Genomic DNA, 16,380 nt, shown 5'->3' on the forward strand with positions numbered 1-16,380 from the left:
TAGAGAATATTTCAGCTATTAAAAGACCAATAAAGGAAAAACTTGATGACAAAACCCATGGAAAAGCCAGTGACAGAGGCTAGCTTGGAGAGGTCTTGCACCCCAAAACATTCGAGACTGTGTGAGGTTGCAGAGGAAAGTGTGTCTCCAAAAAATCACAATGACGGGACATCGACAAAACCCAAGTCCCTGTTGGGGAAATCAGCAACCGACAGCACAAGATTTGACTGGAGAATTTGAATATGCAAATCCAGGAGAGCATAGCTCAGGATCCTAAATTAATTCAATCCGAGAACGAGTGCGTCACCTTGCGGTCACGTTGTCTGTGTGGTTACAAAACTGCTCAGATCAAAGAGACATAGGAAGTGATGGGAAATAAAGGGAGAGAGGGCATCACTCACAGTTGGATGTTCCTGTAGCACATCATCTTTTACCTGTCGTTGCATCACCTTGCTGTCAGAGCTGCTCTCAGCTCAGATTTAAGTCCATGTGAAGGTGTTCTTCTACAGCTTTGGTTATTCTGGCACGATTATTCAAGAGGGAAAAGCAATCTCACACTTGTTGGTATGGGATGGAGAAGTTATTCCCGTGCTATGGTTGAGGGAATTATAGGTAAACAGCACAAAAAGATAAATTGGAAGCTCAATCTGCATTGAAAGTTGTATTTAAATAAATAAATAAGTGTATTCTATCAGGTTTCAAGAAGATGCCTTTTTGGTGTTACCAAAACAGTTCAGATTGGCAAAAAAAATGTCTTCCAAACACAGAAACACATTTCAGTCGAGCTACAAGGAACAGCACTCGGCTTCAAAGCCAGATTTTGAAATGGCCCAAATGTGTAATTCCAACATTCGGGTAAGCACATGATGCCATAGGGGTGTAAAATACTTTTCCCTATGGGCTTACATTGGGTCCAAGTAAATCCATTTTCGAGTATTAACATTTTAAAAGTGATTCTTTCAAACATTTGGTGAATACAGATCATTAGAGTGCTTGCTCTTCAGAACCCATGGATGTGGAAATCCCTGTAATATATCACTTGGTAGTCGAGACATTTTAGCACCACTGAGCTACTTCCATAGGAATGAGCAGGAGCCCAGCTCTCTATCTAATTCTCTTTATAAATACATAAATACATGATATAAGTTGTACAGCCATACTCAGTGAGTTCAACAGTAGACCTGGTTGAATCTCTGAAAATCTTTTTGGGTTGCAATGCAGAGAACTGGACCCAGGTTGTACTTAAATAAATGAGTTTTGTGCCAGGGTTGAGTTTCATTTTCATTTTCAATCCTGATTAAAAATGGAGGTACTTGTGACACATCTTTTTTTATTGTATCCAATTATGTTTCCATCACAATGTGGAATACTTCACAATTGCCACATTAGTTCCACTTTGTTTTCGACTGTTCTGAGTTTGTGTTTGTCTCCTTAAGAAGATTTGTGTGTGCTGTGATGGCAGTGGAGCTGGGCTGCTGGGACATCTGGCTAACTGACTGTTAACTGCTGTATCACTCCCCATTAAGAATCATTTAGACCCCAATTATGGTTACCACCTCCCAGTTCACACACACTCACACACAAGGGGTCTGCAGTGATGTTTGGCCAGATTTAAAGTGTGCTGTGGTTCAACTTTGCAGCAAAAGCTTTGCAAAATCAGCCAGCTATACTTGGCTTCGGCCAATCCAATATGTGCACACTACTGGTAGATTACTTTGTAATGTAGGCAAACAAGTTCATCCTATACTGTTTTGTTGTCAAGATAGAGGATAAGATTAGGTTGTTGTTGCTACTGCTCTACCAATTTAAGACTAGAAATGTTTTGGCTTAAGTGAATATTAACAATTTTTCAAACCCAACGCATTCAAATTAGTACAATGAACTCGTCCAAATTCAAATTAAACACACCAGCTATATGCACAAACGAGGTTGTGGCAGAAAATACATTTATTTGTTAAAGACTCTGAACTGGAGGGTGTTGAATGTGTAGCACTAACCCACAGTACAGTGTTGCAGTATAATACATAATATAATATGAGTTGTGTTTTCATAGATCTGTTAACTTATATATTCTTAAATTCAGTTCTAATATAGTCTTACTTTTTAGATTAGTATATGATTTTCCTGATTTATTTGCTCATCTCACATATAGACCTCAGAGAGAAATTCACTCTTGAACAGGCAGTCAGACATCATCTGAAGACAGTCTGCTCCCACACACACACACACACACACATACACACACACACACACACACACACACACACACACGCACACACACACCTCTAGCTAGAAGACACACACACGCACACACAGCTGGAAGGCTTTCTATCACGGAGAGATAACTACAGGCTGAGAACAATACACCATCTCTACTCCCATCTGGTGAAGTGGGGGATGAAACTTCATTTACATTTCAGATCCCACCACCTCAGGGTGTGTGTGTGGCTGTGTGTGTGTGTGTGAGGGGAGGGGGCGTTCTGATAGCGTGAACAAAACGAGATTCATTTCAGGGTGAATTTAGGATTGTGAATTAACACGCCGCAGTGCTGAAAGACTTCATTTACAACTAATTGAGTATATTGGCTCATTGAAATGGCTGTTGCGTTAAAGATGGTCTGCCTGCCCGGCCCCTGGGCTGTGTGTGTGTCTGGAAAAAGCCAGGGGTGGTTATATTTATATTAGTGAACAGCTGTAGTTGAGACGTGTGAAATTAGATGTAGAAATTATAATAAAATGTGACACCTTCTCCTCTCTCTCTTTCTCTCTCTCAGGTGAGAAGCCCTATAAGTGCTCATGGGAGGGCTGTGAATGGCGTTTTGCCCGCAGTGACGAGTTGACACGACACTACCGCAAACACACCGGAGCGAAGCCATTCAAGTGCAACCACTGCGACAGGTAAACACACAGGCATCAACAAAAACTGTGAGAAACATGAAGTGAACTTTACATTTGTGGGACATTGGTGCCCTTTATCTGTCATTTTTAAACCTGCATTTGTTCTCAAGTAGAAGTCGAAAACATTTGTCATAGGCCTTTTTCACAGAAAACGGACTTGTCACAGAAGGAGAAGCTCAGGTGTGAATAATACAATTTACGAGGGTGCTTCAGTTCAGGGTCCTGGTTTTGTCCGTGATGGCTAATTGGACACTAATGATTATTAATGTTATTTGTAACACCTGTGCACTTTAGTCCAAAGGTCTACTGTGAAGAAGGCCTTTATTTTCAATTACGTCATTAAAATATTTTAAGAAAAAGAAATAGAAATGTCCATCCAAATTCTCCACATCCCAGGGTGAAGTCTTCACCTTTTATCTTCTAAATAAACGTTTAAAACGTTTATAAGATAAGATAGAACACATGAAAAGAAAAGAGAAGTGTACAAAATTGGATTCTACAGAATTCAGGACTTTTCGAGACTAAATACTGCATGTGAGTCCCTTGTGAAATTTAGAAGAGATGTGATCATTTTTCCTTAAACACATTTCCTCCTGCAGCAGCTGTGCAGGAGGATCTAAGGGGATTTCTTATCTGGACTCCTGAGTAATAAAGGTTCAAGACTGTAGCTTGTAGTGCAGTCAATTTAATGATAAGAAAAGTTATTATCTAAATGAAGTTCCTAATGGATTCCCGTTTTCCTGCAGCCATAGGAATGCATGTAAATGTTATTTAGATATGGGCTTATTATTAGCTTGCTAGTCATGTTGTCCTGCCAGTGGAGGAACATTTTACTTATTGATCTTCTGTCAATCTGTTTTTTCACTGCAACACAACGCAGTTTGACCTCTGCGTAAAACAAAGGTAGAAAAAAGGATGATGGGTTGTGTGTTTCAAAATGAAAGCAAACTAATCTCCTTATGGACAAAAGCCAGGGGAGTATGTATGCGTGTGGGTATTGTGTGCGTGTGTGCGCGCTTACTCATGCCCCTTTGCTGGCAGTTAAATGGATTCTGGCTATTGGCAGACTGGTCGCAGCTAATTGAGTGGCACCAGATGCCAGCTCCACTTTAACATAAACACTCTGTGAGAGTGTGTGTGTGCCTGCACTACGTTTCTGATGAGCAACGCACACACACACACACACACACACACACACACACACACACACACACACACACACACACACACACACACACACAGACACGCGTTTGCCCTAGAGGCAGTGTAATTGGCTGTTGTGGATTCCCTCTAGTTTGGGTTTTAGACATAAAACCCTCCAGAAACCTGCTGGAAGCTTCTAATCCTGGCTGAGAGCTGGGACTGTATTAGCTCCTTCTTGGCACACACACACAGATGCACAGTGTGTAGAGACCCACACACACTTGTGCATGCAGAACGCAGAGACGTTTGCAAAGTCATACATGAGCATCTAAAGGTCCAGACAAAACAATGACACACTTAAATACACAATGACACAGATACAGGCCGTGTTATATTTGAGGCTCTGCGTACATCAAAGTCTGTATTGTAATCTGAAAGAGTATCAAAGTGGAAGAAGTTATTTTAGGCTTCAGCGTTTTATTTTCATGTTTTCGATTGACAGTGTTGGTGGCAGTGTTTTATCTCTATGTCACATCTTCCCTTCATCAGAAGACTGTAGACTCTTAAGATGTATTCCTACTAGAGCTGCAAGATTAGTGCACATTTTTTATAATCTATTAATTGTTTCAATCAGTTGAATTTTCATTCAGAAATGGCAATAATGTATATTTCAGTCTCTCAAATATGAAACTTCCAACGTTTTGTTGTTTAAATTATGTTTAACTTAATATCTTTGTGTTTTCGATTCTCAAACGATTAAAGACCTCATCTTGGATTTTGAGGAGCTAGATGGATCATTTTCACAATTTTCAGACATGTTATAGACATAAACTAGCATAGAAGAGATAAAACCAGAGAAACTTTTTCAGAGCAACATCAAACTTCAAGTTTTACGCAGTCTCTGACAATATTAATGCTACTAGCTGCAATTCAAAATACTTGCTGTCTAAAATCTTTAGTCTCATTTCACACATTTCCAATATTTCCCTCTAGGTTTGTTAATTCTTGAATTACAAAGTGGATGGAAACACGATTAACACAGCCAGGATGTACCTCACATTTTACAGTAAAACACACACACATACACACACATCTGTGGTGGGTGGAGCCCAACAAATATTACCATGAGAATAGCAAAAAGTGGCCGCCATGGAGAGGTTAACATTAGATAGACTGTTCAATATGACACAATTTCTCCTGGGGAAACACACACACACACATACACACACACTGCAGTCTGTCATTAATCCTGCCTAATCAAGCGGGGACCCCCCGATGTTTCCATGGAGCCGGGAGGAGGAGGAGTGATGAGGAGGAGGACAAAAAGAAGTGAGGAGGAGGAGAAGGGAGAGTTTTGGGAAGGAAGAGTGGAGGATGGGAAGGAAGGAGGAGTGGGCTTGGGGGGGGTCAGGGTGGTACCAGCTGGTCCCAACGGTGACACAGTAACTGGCATGGCCATCTGTCCAGCCACACACACACACACACACACACACACACACACACACACACACACACACACACACACACACACACACACACACACACACACACACACACACACACAAAGGTGTACAGTAGGTACCACATGGTCAGCATAGGGTTGAGGAAAAACCAAAATATTTCACAGAGAACAGAAATGAGAGCAAAGGTCAACTGAACTGCACACACCATTCTCATTGTAATGCTTTGAAATCTGAATCTTTCGTTAAACCCTTAGGCACCAAGGATAATGAGTAACATTATGAAGAATAAAGTACTTCCAAAAGATGGTGCTGTTATGAGCTTTCAGTTTTATTTGAAACCACCAGAGGAGAGGGTGGAGGTTTTTAACCACCACTAAAATACATTTGGTGTGTCAGATGATTTCTCTGTAGCTTCAATCAGGCGGATAATGTCACATGTGTAATGAAGGTGTACAACTGAATATATGCAGATAATAGCAGCTTTCTTCAGAGTATTTCAAGGTTTTAACAATAATTTCATCCTGCTTGTCAGAGATCTCCTTTCAGTTGAATTCATGAGGAAACGTATCATTATAATTTTGCAGTGAAAGCTCCAAAAAGGGTTGTAAATGTTAATTTTGTCTTTAAGTTTCAGCTTTTTGACTTGTTACCTTATTGTCCTGGCTTGTTGCAGTCTAAACAATGGGGTTCCCTGAGGAAATGTATGAATCACAGTAGAAGCATATGTGAGACAGCAAATTGTGCTGCAGCGTGAACAACATTTCTATTGTACTTTTGGGTTTTCAGCTCTGTCTCTGGATAAAGACACACACACACACACATGGAATAGCCTTGATTGATTAATAATGAATAAAGGCCCCTGGCAAATAGAATTTTTTATTTCTCATTTTATTCTTGCCCACATTTTGTTTGGCCTCTCCTTTAGTCATATCATTTGTGATTCATTTTATTGGTCCTGTTCAGTTTAATGTTCTCACAATGGGGTCATAAAATTAAAATACTTGTGAAACTGCGACTCTTATATTACACATCCCCAGCACCTGATTTTATTTCTCCCACACCAGGTGCAGTCACTGCTGAGTTAAATGGCCCGGCATTAGAGAGTACTGCCAGACTGTCTGCATTAGTGTCCATGTTCACGATGCATATCTAATTAGTTTCTACAATAGTATTCTTCTCGGAGCTTGAGGACTGACTACCGAGCGGTGGAGGTCTGGCTGTGATCTATGGTCGTGTTTGAGTCAAAATCACTGAGCCTGAGTTAGCCCATATGTCTGAGTTTTACTTTGTGACATAATAAAGTAAGACTATTACTCAACTATCTTCAATCACTTTATTTAAGATCAAGTGGTTAAAAAAGCGTTCCTGTTCTCTGCCATAACACTGTGTGTGTTAATCCATGAACACTATTATTCGTGTGGAAATTATACTTTACGCTTTCCAAGGCTTGGTTAAATATGACTTTATAGAAATGTCTAGCAGCCATTGCAGACTACTTTTCAGGAAGTGTCTCACTTGATATCTCACAGGAAATACTTAAGGGAATGTCTATATTTTTGTCACCCGAGGACAAACTGACACGGCTAGCTAGTTTGTTGTGTTAGCATTTAATGCTCAAGTTAGCAACCATATCATTAAACTTCGTCTTCATCAATAGCGGTTCATTGTTGTTTGACCCAAAGTGCTAGAAAAACATTGCAAGGACAGTTGTGATTTTCCTGATAAATATTTGTGTTACAAGGTCTGTTTTGGTATCTTAGGCAAACCTTGGCTAGTTAGCTTATGTAGCTAACACATGCATCACTGGACATTTAGCTTTCCAACCACCAGAATGCCAACTCTCTTTGAAGTTGACACCACATGGAAATACTGAATTAATGTTCACTACTGTTTAAGGTTAGAGGGGCCTGGGATTAAGAATATTACCCAAAAAATAAACAAAGCCAGTGGGTATGACAAAGGGGGAAATTCACACAATAGCCAGTGACATTGATCAACAAGAATTGCTCTATTTATCACTTTGTGCAAATCTCCAACAAACTGTAATGTCTTTGTAAATGTATTCATACTGTGAATTATATACTATGTAACTAAGCTGTTTCTCTTTATCAACAGTGTCCTATTGCACTTTTCAAGCATTTATTCAGATTCCTCTAAAGATTCCATATCTCTTATTTACTCTATTTTTCATACATAGTTTGGATGTTAGATTTCTGACATGATCTCTCTGGTCTCTCTGCAGGTGTTTCTCTCGGTCGGACCACCTGGCTCTGCACATGAAGAGGCACATCTGAGGGCAGAAGAAAAAGGAGTGGGAGAGGGGAAGAAGCACGAGGAGGAAGAGATAGGAGGAGAGAGGGATGGGCAGTGGAGCTACCAACCGCCTGCCTCATTCACCCCCTCCATAAACCAGTCCGAAACAACGACGCCTGCAGGGCATCCATCTGAGGGGGCCGTAAAGATCAAACGGACTGAAGGCCCTCTCATTGGAGACGGGGATAGGAGGAATACGAGGAGTAGCTAGATTGTTGTTTTTCTTTAAAATTACACACTCGCACACTTGCAATAGTGAACACGCAACACACTCGTCTTTGAATGCATCATCCCGGTAAATCCCAGTTGCTCTCATGTGGCTCTGGAGGCTTGGACACTGCCAAACCAACATAAACTTAACTTGCTTATTTAAACATTACTCCGCATTTTTTCTTTTTCTGTAGTCAGCGTGTTCAAACCATAAAGTCACTTTAGGTGAGGAGATAGTTCAGTGGGGAAACTTAAAATATCCATGTAGTCAGTTCTTCGTGTTTTACCGGCTTTTAAAATCATATACTCAACTTTCTTGTTTGTTTTGTGTTTCTCATACACGAAACATAAGAAACCATCATCTGCCGCAGTCAGCTTCAGTAATCTATGTGAAGAAAACAACAACAAACAACAAATCTGCAGGAGAGAGACTGTACGGATTGACTATAGCTGACAATCGAACCCAGGGCTCATCTGGGTGTTTTGGTGCACCCTTGGGACCTGGTCAGCGGGTGCTGCCACAGCTCTCAGGCTCTCCTCCAGTGGGTGTTTGCTTCTCTCACCTTCACTGAGACGCCTGCCGCCTCCGCAGGCCATCTGACAGAAATGCGCAGCGACACTTTCTTCCCTTTTTTTCTACTTAGAGGATGATAATTCTTCTTATTGTTGTTATTACAAACAATGACACTTTGTTCTTTTCTCTCTTGGAGAAAATGTCTTAAAACTCCCTGAATTGCTTTTGAGAAAAAAACTGAAAAACTAAGAAGACTTCAACAGAATGTGTGGGATGAGAAGGGGAGGGTTGTTGGTCTTTTAATCCCCGTGTGCACCGGCTCTGCTTCTGCCAACTGTGAGCAACCAGTGGATGAACAAAAAAAATACAATCACACCTACTCTCGGAAAAGGGATTTGTATTTTTTGGACTAAAATAAATGCAGAGAGCAGAGAGGTCTTCATTTTGTATGCCTCTCTTTCTGCCTGCGATTCACTCCAGCTGAAATACAAAACCCTTGCATTACACTTTGTGGTCTTGCACTCTACCGGAGTGAGGCAGAGAACTCGCTAAAAACTTGGAACCCGTTTTTCTTATTTCTTCGCTTTTTGTTCATTCTGAAAATCATCCTGGAGCGCTTTCACAGACTCTGAGATTTCATCTTTCCGGCGGCACTGCAGGGCATGAACGTAGGATGAGGAGCTGCATTTCAGTAACTCACGTGGGACTTAAGACACAAACCACCCTTTGTGTGGTGGTGCCGAATAGAGACGGTCACCTCAGCCCGGTCAAATTTGCCTGTTTTCGTATCCATTGACTGCACTGAATTTTTTTCTATGTTATCTGTGCTTTTTTTCTACAGCTAAAAAAGGAACACAAAGAAAAAAAACTCATAAAAAGACTTGAAAAAATACGACACAAAAAACTATTCTGTCTCGCACTACACATTGTATACAGAACAACCACACATACTCCTTCAACTCACACACACACACACACTCACAAACACACACACACACACTGCAGACTTACACTGCAATTTCTTTGCTCACGGCTCCTCTTGAGATAAGACTAATAAGATTTAGGAAAATAATTATTTAACTGATGAACAGAGTTGGAAAACAAAACACTGCATGGCAGGCTTTATTGCTAACACACATACACACACACACACACTTCCTGAAATTATATGTTCTGCTCCCAGATCTTTTTTCACAGTAGGAATTTAGCAATTGTTGTTTGTAGAAGAGTATCTTAGCTCTCGGCTGGAGGTAACAAACGACTTCAATCTTTTGAAGTGAGAAATCAGCTTGTTCTCAGTTCCAACAATCACCCACATATCCCTTGCTACAGTTTGTGCCTCTCATTTAATCAGCGATTTTACTTCAGAAACTCTGGTTTAAGTGTTGGTTGCAATGAAGGGTGTAAACCAAATATTTCACAAATCTACAGCAGGTCTTTAAGCAAAACAGGTCAATAATCCTCACCAACCTCTCTATCCTTCATCTATATACAGTGAATTAGAATGTATTTGCCCAAACAAAAATAATTACTAGAATTATTACATGTGGCTCCTGGTTAATAAAGATTTTCAATTATTGAAAAAGCAGACTGGGTTGTTGGAGGTTTGAGTCATATGTTCCGGTTACACCATCAATTATGTTGGTAAAATTGTGCACAAAATCTAACTCAATGAACAGAATCATGACAGTTAAATATTTTAAATTGTGGTCGAAAAGTTAGTCTCTGTTTGGACATTTTGCTTGGTCACACCAACTAACAAAATAATGAAGTAAATAAACTAATTTCTTCAAAAATCAAACATCACCTACTGGTTCTTCATAGCTAAATGCATTTAATTGATCTATGACCTGAACTCAATCAGTAATGCTTAAATCTCTGATGGAAAAAAATTGAAAATGAGAGGCAACAACTTTGAGGAGCTCACATCCACAACGCCTGCTTCCTTTGCTTAATGGTTGCAGAAAAATAAACTTGCCTTGCAATCTGGGCATTACTGATACCGCCGACATCAACACCAACACTGACGCTGCTGCTCCATCCACCCACCACCAACATCATGCCCTGTAGCGCATGCAAACATCCTCGTTGCTGCTGACTGCTGCAGTTGGGTGAGGGTGCAGGGATCCTGAAGCTGGCGGGGGGTTTCACATCCCAGCGTGCCCAGTCAGTGTGCCAGTTGGCCTTGCCCGACTTCATTAGGTGAAGCAGTGAAAACACTCCCCTTAGAGGGTTTATGGTGCAGCTTTGAACAATCGATACCAAAAACCTCCAGCGTGGAACTGCCCTTTAGCCACGGGCAGAGTCTCCCCGCTCAGGAGAGATCAGCGGGAGACTGCCTCCATATGAGGCCTCTGTGTCCAGCGGCAGCTTTCTCTACTTACTCTCTGTTTCTGCTAAATACAGCGCAAAGCAACCCACTAGGAGATGAATCCAGTGTTTCAATTTTTATTTCATTTCTTTGTTCTGTTACAAAAGCTATATCGATGGTTGTTTTCTTCAGCTTGGATGATGCAAAGTCATGCCAATATGTTGAGACATGCAATGGGATGTAGAAAGAGCCCTCCAATACAGGACGTACAATCAGAGGGATGGGGATCGTAGCACTTTTGTGGGGCTTTTGATGGCATGAATGTGTATATGTGTGTATGTGTGTGTCCCAATTAGGCATACTGTGAGGGGAGCAGGGATTCAGCAGAGGGGTTGATAACAGATTTTTAACTGCTGAACATGTGTGGGAGAAATGTTGCTTGATATTTTCGCTGTTTGTAAATGCTTTTAAACTAAGCAATGGCTGACAATTTGTTAATTAGGTTTTGTTCAGACCCTTCATTTGTTCATTAATTCATCCATTCATTTATTCATGAGATTCATTCATAGTCCGAGAGCTGTAAGCTTGCACTTCATTTAACGACGCTCTCAAATGAAACTCCTCTCTATCAGAATAGTTTAAATTACACTTGATGCGTTTCTCAGAATAAAATCAATAATACACATTTTTCATAAGAAATATCAAAACCATTTCATACTCGTGCTATTTGCTGAGCTGCTAAAACCACAAGAGAATATACTTTATAGGGAACTGAGGGGATTAGTCAGTGTCATATTGACCTAAAACTCAAATTAAATAATGATTCAAATGTACCTGCTTCTTTAAAAAGAAAACAATTAATAAACAACAAAAACATTTGCTTCAAGTACACACAGTACAGTGATATATAACACATTGAACAAGTTTGCCCCAAACTAAATACATTGTTCATATAAAGAATATATACCATTTCAGAGCATACATTAAAATTGTAGCACTGGCCAGCAACTAAAATGTCCTTCTCCCCTTTAATTAAAATGTTTTGACATCTAACAGATCTCAAAGTCAGTTTGGATACAATTTCCCGTATTGTTCTCTTTGTGTAGAAGCAGGTTCTTGTCACAGTGTTGCTCTGGGTCTCTCAGGGTCCTCCAGGCAAACTAGCAGCCGTCCCACAGCTCTGATTAGCATTAGCACTCCAGGGTCTGCCGCTCTGGTTGCAATTCAGCTAATGAGATAGCTCTGGGTCACAGGGAAACTGAGTGGTCCGGAGAAAAATAACAACAGGGACTTTGAGCCGGACCAATTCCAGCGCTCCTTACCCAGTGGACACATTTGATGTGGAATAAACAAAAGATACCGTTAGTATCGAGAAATTACAGGTGAAATTTGTTGAAGGGAAAAAACAATTAAATCAGCCCCTTCATTTGATCTCATGGATTATAGATCAAATAAATGACAATTTATCTGCAAAGGCCCTAAGGATATTTTATCCACTCTGTCACAAACCCCTCCTCCTTCACAGTTAAAGTGCCATTCATCTTTTCCTCCATCTTCACCCCATCTCCTCCTCTCTGTCCACAGCAGTTGTCCATGCACTATCAGCTGCAGGATTGCTGAATGCACACTTTACACACATTTTGCCCAAAGATTTGCATATTTGCAAGTTAACTGCTGTGAATGTAGTAGACGTAGAGGAACTAGCCGAGAGGCAGAGAAGCAGAAAAGTAGTGTAGAAAAGAAGGTGGAGGAGAAGGGATTGTTTTTCTAAAGTGATGGTCCCATTACATCTTAATTACCAGTACGCTCGAAGTCTTCATGCTTCATAACATTCTCAGTCTCTTATCTACTGTCAGCTGTTCACAAATGTAAAATAATGTTCTCATGGTCTTATAGGCAGGAGTGCGGAAGCTTCAGTTTAAGTTAGCTTGTTAGCACACTGCAAATAGTAAAGTCATTAAAAGACACAGGAGGGCTGGAGTCTTGGGAAATGTTAAACTGTTGAGTACATAAGCCAATGTTACATCAACAATGTAGACCATTTCCATACATCCGATGGTTACATGGTTGAAGTCTAAATCAAGAGGGAGAGTTCTTCTGAAGCTGTTTTCACACTGACAGGGAAGTCCACATTTGAGAATGGTTTGCCTAAAACTATGAAGGTTTTTTAAATTCTTGCTAAATCTGCACCCTAACCAACAGTGTGAAAACAGCCTTTTGATGTCCTCTTTGACCAGTCAGTTGTTGTGTGACATAGTCCTTTAGAGGAATCAGGCTTCAGTTTCCACAGTTTTCTACCATATCACTCTAGAAAAGGATTGTCACTTCTGGCAGCTTTTGTAAATAGCGTGAGATCTTACACACAGACCGCTCTGTGTGAAACTATGTGGCAACGGCGCCGTCTCAGACACTTCAGCGTTTCTATAGATCTGCTTTAGTTCACAGGAACATTGCACTACATCTTCATACTTAGCTATCGCACTCTCCATGTGCACGCACTGCTAGCTTAGTCTGTTGGAGCACTCTGTCAAATATCCACTTAACATTTGTTACACGTCCAGGATGCACCTTACAACCAAGAACCAATTTATGACAGGTCCACTCCTCATAGACCAGAGTGACATATTGACTTAAACCTCCACTGAAAAGCCTTTTTCATCACTGTACCACTGGAGAAGTTTGTTCTACGTTACAAACAGTCATGCTGGGACTTGGTTGAACTTTCTTGGTATCTGGGACATCCCGGAGTGACTCTGTTCGTCTGTAACTTCTGTGTTTGTCTATGCTTAATGTGTCAGTATATAAGAGATTCACACATCTTTACCCCTTCCCTTTGTCTGTATATTTCACCTCATCCATACCAAACCCTGTCCACCATAACCACAAGCAGTCAGAGCCCTGTGCGGCCGAACACACTCAAAGTCTTCAGATATCCAGCTGTTCGGGAAGTTCTCAAGAGCAGCTTGGGTTCTTTAAGCAGTTCTTTGGTGAGACTACTAAAACTTCTCCACATTCCCAACTACATGTCCAGTCGATAGGTACAGTTTAGGTTTGGTCGACCGATCCTTGTAGGGGCTTTTCCATATGTCAGATTAATTTATCTGTAAGATCTTACGGCCCGTCTACACAGCGGCGTGCGTTGAAAGCTTCACCATTCACTTTGAATGGGGTGACGTCACTTTTTGCCGAACTGCATTGTGGGAAGCGACGCGGAGCTTTGCTGGTGCGGCTTGCTGCAAAAGTTGAGCAATATTCAACTTTTGAAGCCTCGGCAGAAGCGTCAGCCAATCGAATCATATGCCAGTACAAGCTCTAGCCAATCAAACCGCTGCTTGTGTGTCAGGGGCGGGAGATTCATGTGATTAGTTGTCGGTCGAGTTTCAGACACGACCGCCGGCAAGCTTCAACGCACGCCGCTGTGTAGACGGGCCGTTAATGCCCGATTCATTCTTTTAGGGTATAGCTTGAGAACTACTTTCTGTTGTACTACCAGTTGTTTGACCCCTCTAAGTCTGCGCAAAAGGATTGGTATCAAAACAAATGTGTTGAACTAATCGACTGTCCACAGGATTCTTCGGTGTCGAACTACATTTCCTGAATTCTTTTTCCAATATTGGTCTTATATTCACAATTTTGCCCATTGTTTCTGTCAGTTATGACTACATGTTGCTGCTCACCAGCTGCTTTTCAGAGATCTAGGATACTAAACTTGAGGTTTTAGAAATGTGCATGAGAATCTTGCTTGCCCAAGTGGATATTGTAGTGAAACTGTATTAAATACAATCTCCAAAATCTCTGAAATGCTTCTAGTGAGTAACATATCATTTAAAACAATACAATTTATTAAATTAAGACCCACACTCAAATGTGTGTGCTAATGGTATACAAATATTTTCCTGAGACACAGAATAATTTTGGTGCCAATTATTTTGCCACACATTGGGGGAAAAGTGACTAATCCAGACTTGTAATTTAGTGAAAGCTGTGTTTTATCACCTTCATATCACCACAGTGAACTATATCTGTAAGAGGATCACAACTATATATTTCCTGGGATGAGTCGACATGTAGAGGAAAGAGAAGACAGCAGGTGTGTTTCACCATCACAACATCCCGTCCTGCAGGGGCTCTGCTACTCCGATAGCTTTCATATCAACCTTTGATCCATAAACCTTCACTCCACACCGCCTTCCTCTCTCTGTTACCGTCACCTCTGTTGACATTTTATTTATTTTTTATATTGAGTTCTCTTGTTTTATTTACAATGTTTTGCTGTACAAAGTGTTTAAAATATTATTTGTATTATATGATGTTAGTATGGTAATGTTCTTTATTAAGGAAGAAGAAAATTTATTTTTGTTACTGGTCTGTTTCATAATTCTTTTCTAAATTGGTATTGTAAGATATCTATGCAAGAACTGTTAAGTGGAGCATTTTTATTTAAGAATGTAATATGTGTAATAAATGGTAGAATCTGGACGTGGCTCTCTTGTGGGTTTTTGGGCGACAATTCTCTTTATTGTACAGACAGAATTCAAACGGGAAGACAGAAGGGATGACATGCTGCAAAGTGTCCTGAGCCAGATTTAAACCATGGACCTCCACTTAGGGACCAAGCCCCAGCACATGGGTCGTCAATTCTACCATTCGCTTTATACAGCGGCCTTTGTGTTTTGTTTTAGAGGTGAGTATGAAATCTCCTCTGTGTGTTTCCTCTTGATTCTATGTGGACATATTGCTGGTATGAAACAGCAGTAATACATCTACACCAGACTGTTTAAGATACTTAATAATTTGCTTCATATGAGCTTCAACTTAACTTTAAAGGGGACCTATCATGCAAAATGCCCTTTGTGATGTCTTTTATACATAAATATGTGTCCCCGGTGTGTCGGGGAACTCACGCAGCGTCAGAAAATAAAACCTTCTCTCTTTTCCTCCGTACCCAAATCTTTTAAAAACGGGTGTACAACGAGCGGATACAGATTTCCATCCGAGGTGACGTTGGCGGACCCACAGAAAGTTGCTATCAGAAACAATGCCTGACGTGTTTTGGACGTCTTTGTTTACATTAGCAAGCCTCGCTAACACTCAGAGCTAACCTGTACTGGAGAGCACATGTGTTTAAAAAGCAGGAAATAAAAAAAGAACTCACCTTGTGATAAACCTGCCAGAGAAAAAGCATTTGAGCTCCATACTGTTTCAGAAATAATCCTTGGCGTGGTTTAAACAGGATGGCGTTTTATCACAGCAGAATTTAACTTTATCTCTGGTAGAATTCTGATCAGGCATTAGCTCCGCCTCCTCTTCTTTCTTTTTTTTCAAGCTAAGGACCCAAAATCTGCATTTCTCTAACAGGGCTTCAAAAGAGGGATTTGAGCAGTATGAGGCATGGCTACAATGGGTGATCTGTTTGGTATTTTGAAAAAAATGTTTTGTATAGGTATGGCCCTACAATATATGTTTCAAATATAGCATGATAGCTCCACTTTAAGTTAAATAACTTTTTCTATCAATTAACTAATCAT

The 16,380-nt window shown here is 40.6% G+C and overlaps 1 protein-coding gene across 1 annotated transcript in view; it reads left to right on the plus strand.

Moving 5' to 3' along the window:
- Positions 1 to 13,785, plus strand: part of klf7b (Kruppel-like factor 7b) — a 60,368-nt gene extending 46,583 nt beyond the window's left edge. Inside the window, exons 3-4 of the mRNA XM_034213390.1 lie at positions 2,775 to 2,898; positions 7,747 to 13,785. Coding sequence (XP_034069281.1) covers positions 2,775 to 2,898; positions 7,747 to 7,798 — 176 coding nt within the window. The 3' untranslated portion in view covers positions 7,799 to 13,785. The remainder of the gene's footprint in view (positions 1 to 2,774; positions 2,899 to 7,746) is intronic.
- Positions 13,786 to 16,380: the final 2,595 nt, after the last annotated feature.

This window comes from Gymnodraco acuticeps, unplaced genomic scaffold (genome assembly GCF_902827175.1).
Source record: "Gymnodraco acuticeps unplaced genomic scaffold, fGymAcu1.1, whole genome shotgun sequence".
NCBI lineage: Eukaryota > Metazoa > Chordata > Actinopteri > Perciformes > Bathydraconidae > Gymnodraco > Gymnodraco acuticeps.